Below are 17,372 nucleotides of genomic sequence, written 5' to 3'. Positions count from 1 at the left end.
AGATAGAAAGTTGGTTGAAAAAAAAAAAGAGTGAACTGGTGGTGGGAAGGTCCACTCTCAGACATTATTTAGGATGGAGACTCCTGGGGTGATAGCTGAGCTGTGCAGCTTTGGGATGTAGCCAAGGTTGCAAATAAATCTAAATCCTACCAATGTGGATGACCTGTGCAATTTTGTTCACCCTATATTGTGGTTTCCACTGAGGAGAGTTTGGGGCGAGGCAAAAGGTTTCATGGATGGAGGGGGAAGAAGGGCAGTCGTGGCTCTGTCAGGGTGTGATGGCCAGTTCTGAAATGTGCCAGTGGAGCAGGTGGAGCAGCCTCTGCCTGCCTGGTTCCGGAGCAGAGGGCTGGGACTTGTTTTTCTTTGTCAGTGAGAAATGGCTCTGCCCTTCCTGTGCTGGGGCTGGGGGCTGGGGTGGCTGCCAAGGTGCTTCCTGCCAGGACTGCAGGAGGCACGCTGCCCACATGGGCTGGACCCACACACAGCATTTGGGAGAGTCTGGATAGTGATTTGTGTCTGGTTTTCCCTATTTAAAAATTATTTATTTTGTAAAAAATCAGGCAGAAAAAGATTTTGTATTCCTTTTAAGATTTGTACACCTCCTCCATCCCCTGTGAGCTCTAACTAACAACCAGAGAAACAGCACAGCACTGATAAAAACATTAAACATGAGCTTTTATCTATGAGCAGTGCTTCCCCCAATCCACTACCCTCTGCAAAGATAAGTGACCACTGCTCCCTCCTGCCTTTTCAGCCCTGGATGCCCCCTCCCTCTGAGCAATTTCTGTAACTGAATCACTGAACTTTCCAGTCAGTTGTGGGTGGCATATTAAATTATTTCTTTGTTTTCCCTCTTACTTTGTTTTGGTTTTGGAAAACTTGTGAATTTCTTCAGTAAAGATTTTGGCCGTTTCCTCCCAGCCATGTTACAATGAAGAGCTGCCTTGGTGATGCTTCACAGGAGGCTCAGCCCATCGTAAAACTTTCTGAGCTGAGTTTGGAAACCATCGCTCACACCAGCATTTATTTATTTCTGAGGAGATCTGTGGGCAGGCAGATAAGTCAGCCCTGAGATGCCTTTGAGCCCAGCATCTGGAAACAGCAAGGACTGCCAGCCCCTATTAAGTTGGTGATGGTTTCTCTGCCAGAGCTTGACCCTCTTTCTGCAGGGTGCTGGACAAACCTTGTTGCTTTGCCAGTTTCTTTTTCCATGTGTTTTTCTGAAAATCCAGCACTTGCGGAGCAAGTGAGGAACAAATGGAAATACAGTGGCTGGGGGGGCTGGTGGCAGAGAGTGCACTGGAGACCCCAAAACTGCAGAGTACATTCAACATTCCCACAGAATGCACGGAAGACCTGCTTCAGAGGGTGAGGCATCAGAGCAGAGAGCTGCCTCTGGTCTTCCTTTGCTGCGTTCCCTCTCCCCGTATGGGAGCACTTGAGCTATCTGCACTGAGCAGCCCCTGTCACACACCTCCTGATCCAGGAGGACAGGCTGCTCCACTTATCCCTTTCCATGGGGGGCCAATCCCTTTACAAATTATTTTATTTTTAATTTTTAACTTGTCCCAAATCTGTGATAAGGCTGGTAGCAGGCTCTGTCTGACTAGTTGTCCAGTTGCTTTGTGCCTTAAGAAGTTGGGAAAAATTACATCAAGTGTTTGGTCATAAATTGAAGGGAGAAAAAGGCAACTTGTGACAAGACATTGTGATGTGATGTGTATCAGAGGTGATGAAGTTATGATCTTAAGAATCTTTTAAATAAAGAAAATGATTTTATGATTCTAACATGTCTAGCAGCATCCAGATCCTTGATCACTGACTGAACTTGAATGAAAAATCTTATAGAAAAAGGGAAGCAGAACATCTGTCAGATTGGGAGAGGCTGATAATACCAAAAAATAATTTAAAAAAAAATGAATGAGTTGGGGTTTTCAACCTGGTTAGAAATGTGGAATCCACCATGCCAGTGCCTGCAGGAGGTGAGTTTGATGGATTTAATCAAGGAATCATCTCAATCAAGAGCTCACTGGTTCCTAGGAAGTGAGGGCTGTGCTGCAGCAGGTTGCTGCCTATGCTTTGGATACCAGGAGTTTGCCAGGAGCTTCTGCAGAGTGGGGGTATTTGTGGGGCTGAGTGTGTCCTGCAGAGGTTTGGTTGATCACTTGCATCCCAAGTGTGTTCCCGATTGAACAATACTTCATATTTCAAGGATAAGTCACTTCCCGTCTTTCCTGGCGTTGCCTGGCTTCACTCTCAGAGCCCATTCTGAATTAAACTGTTTGCCTCACCTGATGGAGACGGGTGCCAGAAAAATTCAGCCAGTCTATTAAAAGATACGCAAATTCCCACGCATTCCACAGGGCTTTGCCTGCACCACGGGGATGGATTTGTCCAGGTATTTTGTGGGCAGTGGATGAGTGACCATGGCTTCCCCATTTCCCAGCCCAGCAGCAGAGCCCTGTATTATCCACGGGCTCCTGGTAGGAAAACACCAATAGATGCCAAGCCCTGGAGGGCTTTGGAGGAAAAGTCCCAGGGAAAGGCACTTGCAATACAGGAAATCCCCTGGGATTTCGTTCTAAATGCTGAGACTTCAGAGCTAAGTTTCTTGCAGCCTTCTTGTCACCAGGAATACTCAATTAACATCAGGCCTTTGTATAAAAAATTTAAAAAGGGAAATTACACTTGGGTAATCCTCTTTGTCTTAATTTTCCTTGCTTTGTTACTCCTTGGCTGAGTGAGCTGTAATATATATTTATAGTAGGCTGAGGAAAGAGGAGGTAGGGAACAGCTTATTCCAGGCAGCCCTCTGGACCTGACCCACACTTCTTGGTTTTGTTTCTCTGGATGTGGGGGAGTCTTTGCAGAGAGCAGTGGATGCTTTCTGCACCCCTCAAGCATGTGAGACCATAATGCTGATATTTTTTGCAGCATGAAGTTGCCTGACATCACAGCCAACCACACAGAGGGTGCAGAAAAGCTAAATTTAAGTATCAGAAAATCTAAATTAATATCCCTCAACAATGTTTACTGATTCTGGATAAAATGCAAGTAAACCAGGGCAGCTTGTGTATTTATTGTGTGTCGATGGGTGAGGCTGAAGACTTCAGATCAGAATGGATTGTGGTGTGTTCTACTGATTTAAATGAAAAATTAGAGATGTTTGGTTTTGTGAGGGGGAGCATGAGGCTTCTCACTGGAGCTTCTTGCTGAAGGGCGGAGAAGGTCCAGTGACCTGGTGCTGTTGAGAAATGATGTGCCCTTGTGAAGGAACCCCTGTGGTGATTGTGGACTTGTGGAGTCAAGTTTAGCAGTGACCTAAGTAAGCAAATAAACTGGAATCACATCAGAGGCCAAGGCTGAGGTGTCAACTGCATTGCTGAGTTGAAGGGGGTATTCCTGATGGAGTGGGAGGATGCTGTATGCTCAGCAAAGGCAGGGAAGAAGCAAACAGCACATGCCTTTTGCCCTGAGAGGTTTTTGCCCATCTCCTGTCCTTCTCTTCTAGCCATCTTGGTGCTAAAAGCCAAATTCTGCATTCCCTGTCCTCTAGCTGACTTTGTCCAGCCAGAGCAATGTGTTACACCGGAGTGAGTCTGGGTTTGAGAGGTTTTGTCCCTGTACCACTTTAGGCACCACTCTCTTTGCAGATGGGGCTGGAGGCGGAGGTCACTTCAGGTCAGACAGCCAGAAACAAGCCCAGCCATTTCCCAGAGGGAAACTTTAGGTGTGACTAAGGGTCGTGGTTGAGGGAATTCAGCCTTGTGGTGGGAGAGCGTGAACAGGATGGGATTTCTGGATAGCAGAAAGCCCCGGGAGGCTGGACATGACTCTTTTAGACGGTGTCCCCTGCCAGCTCTTCCTCGATGGGTTTGCCCAGGGGTTGTGTGTGGCTGTGGGCTGTCCCCACCAGCACTGTGGAAGTCCCCTGGCACAAGAAGAGTGATGTGACATCCCTCAAGCCATCTGCTTTGTGGTAACTCAGCCTCTGCCAGGAGACAGTGGATGGGAACTCCAAATAACTCCTGCTCTGTATGATCCCATTTCATATCATTCCATCCACCCTTTCTCCTGTTGATGCTCCTGGTTTTCACTGCCCTGTGATGATCTGCAGTGGAAATAACCCCGGTTGTGGTCTTGCTCCTCCCACCCCCTCTCGGGAAGGGCTCCATCCAGCCATACATTCCCATACAAATCTGGCAGTCCATAGCAGGCAGCACTTCAGATCTGCTCCCGGGTTTAAAAAAACACAAAGCACCTTCATAAGCAGATTTTCAGATAAATTTCCAGGAACTTCCTATTTCTTGGAAATAGAACTAATTCCTGCTTTAGGGAAATTCTAATCTTTTCAGCCCCTAAATTCTACTTTCACTTTTTGATCTTCTCTTATTAACTGGGTTTTACTTTCATACTAAGGGCAGAGGCAAGGTTTGGAGCGCTCTGAGTCTTGCCTTGAAAGTATTTAGGGGATCCTCAGCACCCTGGTGTTTCAGAGCAGTTTCCATAATACTGCATGTTCAAAATATGTTTATGGAATATGAGAAGTGTTGTTACCCTCCTTTTCTTTTTCCTTGTGAGTGGGGAAATAAAGAGCACTTTTTCCATGACCTTTATTGTGGCAGTAAAAGGAAGTCAGCAAAGATCCTCACACTGGTAGTGCAGTGTCTGAGGGTCATCTGTTCCTGTGGGTTTTACTCCTCCAAGATATGCATGTGTGGGTGTGAGTTGAGCGCTGGGGGCTTGAGTGACACCCAGCACACCCTGTATGGTGCCACACTGCCTTTGCACTCCTTTTCCAGGGCTAAAGTATGTAGTTAGGCACACAGTTCAGCCCCAAAAGTGTCTGTTTTATTGGGTGTTCAAACCTGGTATTAGCTTTTTATTGCTAATTTTTAATTGATACTTTGCATCCTCACCTCTCAATGACCTGTTTAGTCCACGCTTGTGGGATGGAATGATTTAAGGAGGTGTCAAGACTCTGCTAAAGTGACAAATGTCAGATTATCTGGCAGCAAATTTATTTCTTAAGGGGTTTGATGTGACAGAGACACAAGATTAAAATAAGACATCAGGTTTCAAGTCTTCCTGGTAGAACTAAGAGTGATGGTTTATAATATATAATACTTGCAGCTAACTTTGCTCTTCAGCAGATACTTGAACCTGAATTTTGCACTGTCACCTGGGCTGAGCTGAGGCTCTTGAACATGAAAATAGAATCCTAGAATGGTTTGGGTTGGAAGGGACCTTAAACATCACCTAGTTCCAACCCCCGTGCCATGGGCAGGGACACCTTCCACTCGACCAGGTTGCTCAAAGCCTCATCCACCCTGGGGCTTGAACACTTGCAGGGATGGGGCATCCACAACTGTATTGTGCCTGCACAGTTACTCTCAGGGGCAGATCACTGGGTGCACAAATACCATGGCAATGAAAATTATTGTCACAAACTAGAGAACCACCCCACTGGTCTATGTGCTGGGCTGCATCAGCGTGGGTCTGCTGTGGGGTCTGAGAGCTGAAACTCATCCCGTACATTGTGTGCACACGTTTTCATGGTGTGGGGTGTGCACTGTGGGGATGTGGCTCCATTCCCAGGCTCGGGCTGGTTTGCACGTATATTCCCCAGTATCATAGTGTGCATTAGCCAGCACCAAGCTGTTTTGGTACTGCTCTCTTCCATGTTAATTGGATAACAATTTGGATAATTTGGAGCATCTGCTCCATTTAAACGACATGATGTTTCATTTCTTCTGAAGAGCCCAGTGTGTGTTCTTTCTAAAAAGGGGTAAATACAATGTTTATGCAACAGCCAAGATTACTAAATTGGCCAAAATGATGCTTCCCCCTTATCAGCTTCCCAATTAGTTCTGCTTTTATAGGTAAATGGTGTCATTAAGTTATTTGTGGTTTCAGGGAACCCAGCAAGAGCTTCATTCCCTTCATATTAAGGCAGTGCAAAGTGCTCTGGGTGTGTAAAAGGGATCATAAATGGGAATTAAACCCCTTTCCAGCCCTCTGACGTTGCAGAGTCTCTTGAAGCACACCAGGTCTGACTTCTAGTGCTTCATTTAAAAACAGGCAGAACAGACCTACTGCAGCTGAGCCCATGGGCTGTGGGTCTGAGCTGCAGGAGCTGAGCTGCATTTGCCACACCTTTTACACTCTTTGAGTCTCTCTGCTCCCCAAGCCTGAAGGTTGCTCTGGCATCCCTCCCTTCCCGTAGCCTTCCTCCTTGTGCTCATCTATGGGCAGTGAGTTGCCGTTTTCCTGTCCTCTCTTCCCGCCCAGCTTCCTGGTTCCCACAGGAACCAGCCATGCCCCTCAACTAAAACGGAAATGGGCCTGAGATAGTCACGACAAGGGTACAATGCCTATTTGACATCATGTCTACATCATCTTTTTGGGTTGGGCCAGGACTTTGCATGTCATTCCCACCCAGTGAGGGAATTCCCATGTTAGAGGATGGCATTGTGCACATCATCAGTGGTTGTGGCCATGTCTGGAAATTCTCAGGACTGGCTCTGAAGGTGTAGCATCCTGCATTGATTCCTTTTTTGCCTCTGAGAGATGCTGTGAGTCCTACATACCCCAAATTTGGGACCTTGCTTCTGTTGCATAGTAAATAGCGATGGAGAGGAATTTCCTTACTCAGCCCCATGGGATGTTGTGTGGAGGCTGAAGTGGGGCCACGGTGTGAACCGGGATGCAGGGTTTCCCAAACCCCTGATCCTGGCTCACTGAGGAGGATCTGCACCCATCCACCTCTGTCTGCATCCCCTCTATGAGTTAAAATCCCTCCAGCTCCACTCTGCTCTGCATGATGGAGGCCACACATGTGCAAGAAGCATCCTTCTTTTCTGACAGCTCCCCCCTCCGTGACCCACAGGGTTGTGGGTTCCCCACGGCCAGCCCCACAGAGCAGTTGCTGCTGTATGTGCATATTTTGGGCAAATTTGGGCAAATTATTACACAACCTTTTTGTTTTCCTCTCTTCCCACAGTTTTATCTGCAGGCCAGATTCACATGGAAGGGAGCCCGCCTGCTCCGTCCCCTCCTCCAGTTCACCCTCATCATGATGGCATTTTACACCGGCCTGTCCCGCGTGTCAGACCACAAGCACCACCCCACCGACGTGCTGGCAGGCTTTGCACAGGGAGCCCTGGTGGCTTACTGCGTGGTAAGTATGGAAAACCGGGCAGGGAATGGCACCAGGGATGCTTGGAGGGTCCTTGGGGAACAGCAGATGCCTCTGCCATCTCAGGTAACTCCCCTTAAGATCCAAGGAAGTGACAGGAGGCAGCATTCTCCAGAGGCTCAGTCCAGGCAGATCAGGGTGCTGGGAAGGCATTCAGTCAAGGGAGAGTATTTCCCTCTTGCCCAGCAGCATTGGCTTCTCCAGCTGTTCTCAGTAATGAGCACTGGCTCATTAGCAAGGCTTTCCACCAGCACCCAAGCAGAGAGTCTGGGGTAGTTGGGATTATGGCACTTCCCAATACAATCCATCCAGAAGCTGTTCCCGGGCATGGGAGCTGTGTCTGCCCGATAAGGGGAGGCAGACTGCTTTGATGGGTGGTGGGTTTTCATGGAGCAAAAGAGCTTGTGAGAAAGTGGCAAACAAAAGCTGTACCCTCTTGTCTTCAGCTGCTGGGCTTGTTCTCATGCCATTTGCTTTCCAAAGGGTGACCTGATTGCACAGCCCCGTAACTCAAAGTGACACATGAAGATGTTTCAAGCTGGCAGGACGGGGAACACCAGGTCAGGCAGCTGCCTCAGATAGACACAAAGGAGATGGAGGTTGTGGTAGTTTCTGTGTCTGTGCAAGCTCCTGAAAGCAAGATTTTAACAGCTCACCACTTTTTGGGTTGTTTTTTTTAAATTTTTTTTTAGCTGGTCTAAAAGTATGTCAGCCTAGGAGACAAGGAGTTAAGTTCACTAATGTTACATTTTGCAAGGAGAGAGAATAGGTTATTTATGTACTTCCCACTCATTGATAATATTCCAAAGCTGAAATAAAAATGTCATTGTTGGAAAGTTTTTATGAAGTATTATTAACTCTCTGAGCAGTAGCTGTTGGGTTTTCCCACTGCTTGATGCTGGTGTCCCATGCGGGGCTGGCAAATCCAGAGGGGGAAGTGAGAGAAGTGTGTGTGTTTTTATGCTTGAGAAGTGGAATAACAGCAATACATAAGGGGAGTAGGGACCAGACAATCCATCTCAGGATCCCAGCAGCGGTTTCAGAAAGACAATAGCTCTCCGGATGCTCGGGATGGGTGTCCGGCTGCTTCCTGGCTGGGACAAGCAGCAGGCCTAGCTGTCCCCTCCCAGCCCTCCGGCAGCTGGAAGCTGTGCTGGGAAGGGGAGGCTGTGGTGGTGCTGGGTTAGTTTTCCTGTGTCGAGGTAAACCGACATAGGAAGCAGCTGCCTGGAGTTTCCCAGGCAGGCTCTGGTTTGCCTGCAAGCCTGGGGCAACCTGTGTTGCTCTCCCAGCTGGCCTGTGGAAGGGGCAGTTGTCTCCAAGGCCTTTGCAGGCATAGCTCAGTGACTCGGAATGTCTCAGGCCGCAGCTTAGTATTCAGGGCAGGGTTTAAACCCAACCCTTGTCCCATTTCATCAGCTTGCAAGGAACCATCAGGTATGTTGCTGTTCTCTAGAACCTGGCTTTGGTGGTGGGACCCTTTGCCTAGGAGAGGCTGGCAGACTTTCCTCCATCTTGGGGCGTGGCAGCGAGGGACAAGAGGAAGAGTCATCCTGGCACTCCCTGGAGTTTTCACTGAATGAGTGGTTTAGCAGCTTTTTGCTAAAATTATTGGTATGTTCTGGTGGTTCTTGCCCAGCTCTTGTGTCCGGGCCTCTGAAGCAGAGGGAGAGACCTGGAGGCTCATCACCTCCAACCCTGGGTGCTCTCAGCCACCCCTTCCCCGGCAAAGCACCCAGGAGTCCACTCTGCTGATAGTCAAGAGCTGTTAAAACACCACAGTTATCAGGCCATAATTTTCAGAAGAAACCAATTGTGGATTTCATCTCTGAAGGCTGCCAGAGCTTAAATCCAGGTCGTGCTGCAGCAGACACGTTTGTCTTTCAGTGCCTGAAATAACAAGCAGAAGACATTAATGTCAAGCACTTCCAGCTGATGAAACATTCAGACTTGGATCCAGGATGAAATACGATGAGGAATTCTTAAATAGAAATAGTTTTTATATGCTTGCTATGTGTTGTGTAGTTTATGTCTCATCTGAGGGAGAGAGAAAAGGGGGATATTGGAAGGACATGCTCCCAGTGTTGCTCTGGTTAGCTTAGATGAGTTGTTTTAACCTCTCTGTATATGATTAAAAATTTCTTCAATATAATGAAAAGTAATAGGAATTGTTAAGTTGGAATATAAGATATTGGCTTACTTGTATAAAATGCTCTCAGCCTTCTCCTGTCAAGTTTTCTTTATGGGTGGAGAGCACCTTCTACAGGAAATGGAGCTAATCCAAGTGAAAAACTTCACACGTTTATTAGTCCTTTTTTGTGTTAAACAGTTCAAGCATTAGGAGGATTTAACACACTTTTAACCCCCATAGATCACGTTTCATGATTCCTATAAATGTTTATATGACCTCCAACCATGTTAAAGTGAAATACAGTTTAAAGAGAAATGAAACCTCTTAACCAGCCTCTGAATGAAACCCTGAAAAGCAGCACAGTAACAGCTAAAATACCCAGGATGACACTCCACCATAACTCATTCCTGTCCAAAATAAGGACCAAACTCGGTGCAATCCCCATATGCTCCTTGCACTCAGCAATCTCCTCCCATAAATTGATTTGTCATGGCTGTCTTGGTGCAGAAGTTCGACATCTTTTTGATTGAATCCAGTTCTCCAAGGTGGACAAGTATTTGAGATGGCATCAGAAGTGCACCAAACCAGCCAAATGGGGGGGTTAGAGTTATTAACAATCCAAAAGAAACCCAGTGCCAGAGCAGTTCAACATGCTTTTACAGCATAGTGCTGCAGCAAGAGGCCAGACTCCAGCTTGTGATCCTTGGTGAGGTCAGCTGGATCCTGTTATTTAACCAAAGGTACAAATGCTGCCACTTGGATGCCCTGTAAACAACTTTATGGTCTCTGTTATACGATTAGATGGCCAGACACCAGCACATACACTAAAAAAAGAACTGTTTTATAAATTGTCTCCTTCTCTGCTTTTCCACAAGGCAATAAAAGCCAAGCAACAACAGCTCAGCTTCCTGCATTCCCAGTTACAACTGTAGGAGTAAATTGCTGCTTACAACAGGTTTGCTGTCTGTTCAGCTTGGTGCCTTATCTGCTGATAGGGACTTGCCAAAGTTATTTCCAAGGACAGCTAGACCTGCTGCACAGGGGTCTGGGTAGTTAGAAAATATGGAGATGCAGGTAGGGAAAACCTTTGCTTCTTTCCTGTGTTACCCAGCCTGGAAGTAGTAATCTAATATTATTCTTTGAGCATCTTGGAATTATTTTTTCACCTGATTTATCTGGTTGCTTAAATGTTGCATTAGAGTACTGTGGGAGAAAACACAAATGTACTGCTAATTCCTATGGCCATGTGCTGCTCATCCTGGGACTTCAGCTTAGCAAACCCACAGCTCGGTCCAGATTATCAGGGTTTAAGGATGTCTGAGATGAGCTGGCCAATTTGGGCTGGCAGAGGCAGTTGGTGGCAGGACGGAAGCTTGAGGTTTTGGTGCCAGGTAACAAAATGATGAGTCTTAGCCACTTCTCACACCGTCCAGAGGATCTGTGCTGTCTGACTCTTTTCCCTTCTGGAACAGGGCTGAGCTCTGGCAAGGGTGAAAGTGCCCCGGTCCTGGAGGACTGATAAGCTTTGTGCGGTGGCTGCCAAAAGAGGATGTGGAAGTTTCCTCCCAGCATTTTGTTTCTTATTGTGTTGCTACCTTCCGAAATTGCCAACCTTTTTCACATCCTGGAGAGGGCTTACATCACGGGATATTTAGGAAGAAGTAGTCAGGAATAACTCCTCTGCTCCTTAGCCTTTGGCTTCAAGACCAAACCCTGGCTCTGTATTGGTACTTTGGTGGGGGTATGAGGAGCATCACTCACCATTGACTCATTGCTGATAACTTTTAACACAGCTTTGATTTGAAAGCTTTTAATTGCCTACCTGATATCTGGCTGAATGAATTGTTTCACACTGACTCCGTCCCTGAAACCACGCACCATGAGTGAGGACAGCCCTTTGGAGACCTTTGTTATTTTATTGGAGTGCAGGTCGTGTATCTGTTTCCTGGCTTTTCAACCCATTCAGCAGAGGTTTGGGTGTTGCACTCGGTGATTACGCAGTGAGAAATGAAGTTGTTCTGTCATGTTTTTACACTGTTTTGAGAGGCTTGAGCCTTTTTCTGCACTGTACAGAAAGGTGGTAGCAGGCACTTGGGATTTCACAGCTATTGGTCTTACAGGCAGGCATTCAATAGCACAAAAAAAGCTACTTTTGCAGATTAGAGATGTCTATATACTCTGTAAACCAACTTTTCAAACGAAGCATCACCCAATGTAGCTAAGTTTGCCTTTTTCACTTCCTTCTACAGGTGTTTTACGTCTCAGATCTCTTCAAGCCCAAGACAAAGACTTGCCTGCCTCCACCACCCATCCGGAAGGAGATCCTTTCACCTGTGGACATCATTGAGAGGAATAACCATCACAACATGGTGTAGAACTTCGAGAAATCAGATGGGTGTTGTATTTTATTTTAAATTTATTTTTTTTTTTTGGCAAAAAAATGACTGCTGACAGCAACTACCTGCTGCTCTCAAATCTCATCAGACAGTAGAATGTAGGGAGAGACTTTCTTGCCCGACCAGTAAAGTCTTACTCTGTGGTCTTTTCAACTTGCAACATTTTGATGAAAGGGGTGGTGGTGGTCAACTAAGGCAAAGGTGACAATGAGAAAGAAAAAAACCACAAAACTCAAAAGCCGAACAAACAAAGAGAGGTGCCGGAGTTCTGGATGTGCAATTGGTTTGAGTGTTCATGTTGTAGTGAACGCCAAATTGTTCATAGCCCAATGAACACTAAGGGGTTTTTGGAAAGCTGGCCATCCTAGGTTTTTTCTTACTATGAAGATTTCCAATGCCTGCGAGAAAAAAAACAACTCATGTCTGAATTGTATAGCACTATATACAAGCAACAGCACTGAGTCAAGATCTGGGGTTGGTTTGTAAGAGATGCTTTTTTCTCCTTTTGATCCTAGTTTATTTTTGCCTCCTCTATTCCATACTGTGACTTAATTTAGAAGAAGCTTGCCCAGTCCAAGATCTCCAAAGGGTCTCTGTTCTCTCTGTTCACACTACCTGCCTTTAACAAGCGGCCCTGAGACGCGCAGTGAGGCTGGAGATCTCCCTCCTCCGCGCAGAGAAGCCACATTTCTTCCTCTCCGCTCGCTCCCTGGTGAGGGTTCATCCTGTCTGAGCCCCCAACATGGCCCTTCATGAAAAGAGCATCCTTCACTTCCTGGCCATCCCCCTCCCCAAAAAAATCACAGCAGATTTTCTGTGTGCCCACGGGAGCTGGCGGTTTGCAAGTGGGTAGCGGCAGCTCTGCCGAAGACTCGTTCGCACTACAACCTCAGGGCTGAGTCCTGGGGAAACTTTTATTCTGCAGTTTTGGGACGGGCTGCTGGGCGGCACGTCCTGGCCTGGGTGTCAGTCGGTTTGTGCATCCCTTCCTCCTCCTCCTCCTCCTCCTCCTCCTCTTCCTCCCTTGGGCACCCCGGTGTGTGCCATGGCAGGTACCAGGTCCTGTGCTTCGCTGGGTCACACTGGTGGTAAATCAGTTGTGCCGATATTGAGTGTGATGACTAATTTTTTTTGCCCAGAAACCACAGGTTCTTGGTTTGCAGCCCTTTCACCAAGCGCGTTTGCAAAGGGATCCCGCAAAACATGCAGAACGGCCATTTGCACATCCTTCTTACAGAATCCGTCCTATCATTTCAACTTATAGCAAGCTATGATTTTTTTTTATATTATAAATATTATATAAATAATGTATAAAACCTTAAAAATTAACTATGTAAAATATTATTTCTGAAACAATTTTAGATATATCCACTATGACTATAAACTGTGTCCTGACCTGTGTTATTTACATTTTGCTGCTTAAAAAAGCATTGAATTAATTTTTTTATAGTCGACTAAAATATTGTAGGTCTGTGGTAGTAATATTTTAATGAAAATAACTACAATTAGAGACACTTGTATAAAAAAATCATATTAAATTGTCTGTATTTTTGTAATGTTCCATTTTGTAAAGAGAAGAATATTCAAAGACTTTTGTAGAATACAAAACTGAAGTTTGTATCTGCGAAATTATTGCTGTATAAATGTGCTTTTTAAATAAAAGCTCATAACACAACTAAACATCCTAGTGCACATTGTGTTCTGCCTTTGGGTTGCCCTTCCCTTGCCAGTGAAATAAGGTCCCTGCCCAGTTGGGATTGTGATGTGGATGTTGGATGACACTTGGGGATGTGATGGTTCAGGAGGGCATCTAGATAAAAAGGACCTGATGGTGCTTTCAATGGGCGTGTGAGAAAGTCCCACCAGCTCCTGGCTGAGGACACTCATGGGGTTTTTGCATTGATCTGTTCTTTGGTATGCCTGGTCTTAAAGCAAATCCCATTTTATTGAGGGCATCTTTAGCAATGTTTATTTAAAGAAATTAACAGCTGCTGGCTGTCCTGGACAGCCCCTGCCTAGGAGGGCTCCCTGCACAAGCACCTTTTCCATGAAAAACAGACACTTTGCAGCTGAACAAAAAACCACGCAGCTCACTGGGTTGCAAGTGTGGGTGGAAGGGGAAAAGAAGAAAAAAAAAAAACCAAAAAAAAAAGGTCCCAAAAAAGCAAAAGGGCAAAACAAAAAAGTAACAAGCAACCCTGAATTTAATTTTTTTTATTATTGTTATTTTCCTCCTCCTACAGAAGCAAATGAACTTCTTGGTGGTGACACACGGTCAGAGCTGCGTTTCGACCACTCCTTGGGTGAACCACATCAGCGAGATAACACAGCACAGAAATAATATGCAAGAATGCATGACAGGAAGTGAATACCACATCAAACTGCAAATAAAGAGCAGGTGGAAATTAAGCCAGCAGAACTCAGCTAGCACTTGCTATTATTATCCTAATTAGAAGTAATATTTTATTACATGTGGAAAAACTTCGTAAACCCACACCTGTCCTAAATGCAAAGAAAGTTTTCATGGTGCCATGTGTGACTTGAGTGTAAAAGTGTTTGGGGATTGAGTGGGTTGTAGAGGTTACACATCAACTTTAGGACAATGGCTGTTGAGGACAGACGCTTAATCTCCAGTTTATCTCCAAAATATGTTGCCTGGATATAACTAATCCACATGGGAGGAGGAAACACTGCCATGTCTGCCTGAGCCTGGCAGGAGCCTGGCCCCATGGAGCCCTTCATGTGCAGAGCTGGCTCCGGTGCAGCAAGCCCTGGGCTGAGAAAAGTGTTTGCTTGCATCTTAACCCCAGCTACTTGGAAAAAACAGGAATACAGATGTCTGGGTGAAAGAGGAGGGCTTGGAGAAGTGTCAGAGGGGAAACAGCACAGGAGGTGATAAGAGACAGGGCAGGGCTGTGGGGCCAGCGAGTCATGGGACCTCACTCAGGATGTGTAGGTCATCTTGGTGAGAGGGAGAAAAGGCTATGGATAAATGTATAGAAGGCAACAGGCTTGGACACTATAGCATGGGGCTGAGCATCAGCAGTGCCAAGTCCTATTTCTGGCTGAGCAATGGTCGTTTCCTCCTCTGCTTCCTGTCTGCCTCTCCGGTGCTGTCGGATTCCATCCGATCCCGGGAGGGTAAGGGCAGCTTCGCACGGCAGCATGTGCTGGGTGGGTGGGTGCAGCTTTGGTGGGGCTCACCCATACTGACTGGTTGGGAATTAAATGAAGTGATAATTACTGGAGGCATGGGTGGGAGAAGGTGATATGTGGTGTCACAGTCCATGGAGACGTTTCTGGATAGCAAAGCACAGAGGAATGTTTTGGTGATACGGAAGGAAATGAGCACTGATTTTAAATGAGCATTTCAATGAAACCCCACAGAGAAGTGAAAGCCAAAGGAGCAGAGGTGTAGATACCTCAAGCCCTAAGCACAGTGACAGGGCGTATCTATTGCCAGCACTTCCTGAGGGGCAGGAAGGAAGTGAAAGAGAAATGGGTGAAATGGAAAAGAAAACAAACCCAAACCCATACAAGCACTTGGATCCTGAGGCAACCACTTCTGCAGTGTCTGCAGGTGCATCTGATGCTTGCACCTTGCACTGCTGGTGCTGTGGTGTTTCATCCTTCCTGCTGGGGTGCTGAGCAGCCAGGAGACTTTGGGGTTTGCATGCTGTAGCTCCCTGCAGTGATCCTGACGAGGCAGACAGATGAACAAACTCAGATGTGCTCATGCAAACAAGACGTGTTGCTGGAGCCTGAGGCTGGATGCTGGTTGTGGCCTTTAGTACTGCAAAACCTGGGCTCTGCTCATGCTGATGCTAATCGGAGGCTGTGGAGCACCCAGCCGTCTGCCTTTGATGCTGGGGCCTGGCTGGCAGATCCTTTCTGCACAAGGGGACATTCTGGTCAAACCTGTCTTTTTTTGCACAGAGACCGGTTCAGCGTGTTTTCAAAGGCAGGGATTCGTGCATGCACCTGACTGCCATGGGAGCAGGTCCTTTGTTCCAGGGTAAGAAGGGTTTACGCAAGCGCTAGGTTCGGCCATGTCTCAGTGTACCTAAACAGCTTCACTCAGCAAGAATGCTTGGCAGCCTTCAGAGGCTGAAGCTGTTGTACTTCTGCTCAATGATTTTCGGATATGAAGTTCTCAATCAAGGGAGGGGGAGGAAGGAGATTCATCCCGCAAGCAGAGACCTGTTTTTCTCATACTCCAAACCTTCCTTGTTTTGGGTTTCCAAAGGTTTCACCCAGCTGTTTGTAAAGCTGAAACCAGCATTCAACCATGGAGCTAGAGGACAGGTTAGGCTGAGGTCCTGCTGCACCAGAGGGCTGATGTCAAGCCCATGCTCCTGGGGTGCAACATGACTGTCCTTGGAGTCAGCACCCCACTTCAATTGCATTTCTCCCCCCACTGTCCCTTTCCTTTGACACACCCTCTGCCTTCATCCACTATTCTCTTCTCAAAAGGCAAGCGATTCCCACCTTGTGTTTTCCTCTGGAGACTAGATCAGAAGTTCAGACTTTTATGAATGAGGTGAATCACTTCTCTCCTGGCTTCTATAAACATGGTCCCTATACCTGCCCACAGACAGGACCTACTGCCCCTTCCCTCCAGACTTTCCTACCCTTGTTCCCTGGGTGCCAGGTGATGCTTCTGACACAGTCCTGATGGCCAACTGCTTGTCTTACCAAGCTACATCACAACTGAACAGAAGCTGTCACCTTCACTGAAGAAAGAGAAGGTAGAAAACAACCTCCTGTTGACTCAGTGAGGGGAAAAAGACACACAGACAAACCCCAAAACCCAACAACTTTCAATTATCACCTTTGCACGCCACCCCCACTGGCACCAGCCGGCGCAGGAGTGCCTGCGTTAGCTTGTCCTGAGTTATAATTTCCTCGGGGCACAGACTACACCTATGTGTGTGTTTGGGTAATAATGATCCAGCTGGTTGTGTTGAGTCCCCGCCTCATCCTATCTGTAGCTAGAAGGGAGTGAAGTCACCAGGAACATCTCCCAGTTTCCTTAGAAAGTCTTGTTCTACGAGTTCCTGCCCCTCTCTAGAGCTGGCTGCCACCGCGGCGGTAGCTTGCAGGCAACGCTGCTTTTAATATATAGTGGTGTGGCCTCGTGCAGCATTTAATTTTTGTCTTTAACCCAGAAAATAACCATCTTTGCTTCTGTTTTGTTTTTTTGTTTCTATCTTTCATCAGGTGACTCTGTGTGCTGCGTTTCGGGACACGTGAAGTGTGAAGCTGCCAGACAACTCAGTGCTGGTGGCAAAGGCATCAGCATCTGCGGTGTCTAAAGGCATGAACTCTGCAGGGTTTGATCTCACTTTATGTGAAGGGTTCATAACCAGCAGGAACAATGGGCTATTATTTAAGAAAAACACCTTTTAGTGTTTCCACGTGTCAGCAGAAAGCTGAGAAACAGAACCACCAAAACACCAAACTATGTGTACACACATATCTATGGATGGGAGAAATGGGAATTGTGGGGAATTCAGCCTGCTCCTGAAATCTTTGAAGTGATTCAAAACATACCAAAACTTGAAATAATGTGACTTCTCTTTCCCACCTGAAAAATGAATAAATTGAAACAAAGCCATCACTTCATTTGTACAGGAACTGGTGT

The 17,372-nt window shown here is 46.6% G+C and overlaps 1 protein-coding gene across 1 annotated transcript in view; it reads left to right on the top strand.

Annotated features, from left to right (window-relative positions):
• PLPP3 (phospholipid phosphatase 3) overlaps nucleotides 1–13,408 on the top strand; it is a 44,232-nt gene extending 30,824 nt beyond the window's left edge. The window contains exons 5-6 of the mRNA XM_017805578.1: nucleotides 7,007–7,183; nucleotides 11,582–13,408. Of these exons, the coding sequence (XP_017661067.1) occupies nucleotides 7,007–7,183; nucleotides 11,582–11,707 (303 nt within the window). The 3' untranslated portion in view covers nucleotides 11,708–13,408. The remainder of the gene's footprint in view (nucleotides 1–7,006; nucleotides 7,184–11,581) is intronic.
• The last annotated feature ends 3,964 nt before the right edge of the window (nucleotides 13,409–17,372 follow it).

This window comes from Lepidothrix coronata, unplaced genomic scaffold, assembly GCF_001604755.1.
Source record: "Lepidothrix coronata isolate B3197 unplaced genomic scaffold, Lepidothrix_coronata-1.0 Scaffold12, whole genome shotgun sequence".
NCBI lineage: Eukaryota > Metazoa > Chordata > Aves > Passeriformes > Pipridae > Lepidothrix > Lepidothrix coronata.
Note: the sequence above shows the minus strand (reverse complement) of the source record. Positions and strands in the feature narration are given on the sequence as shown.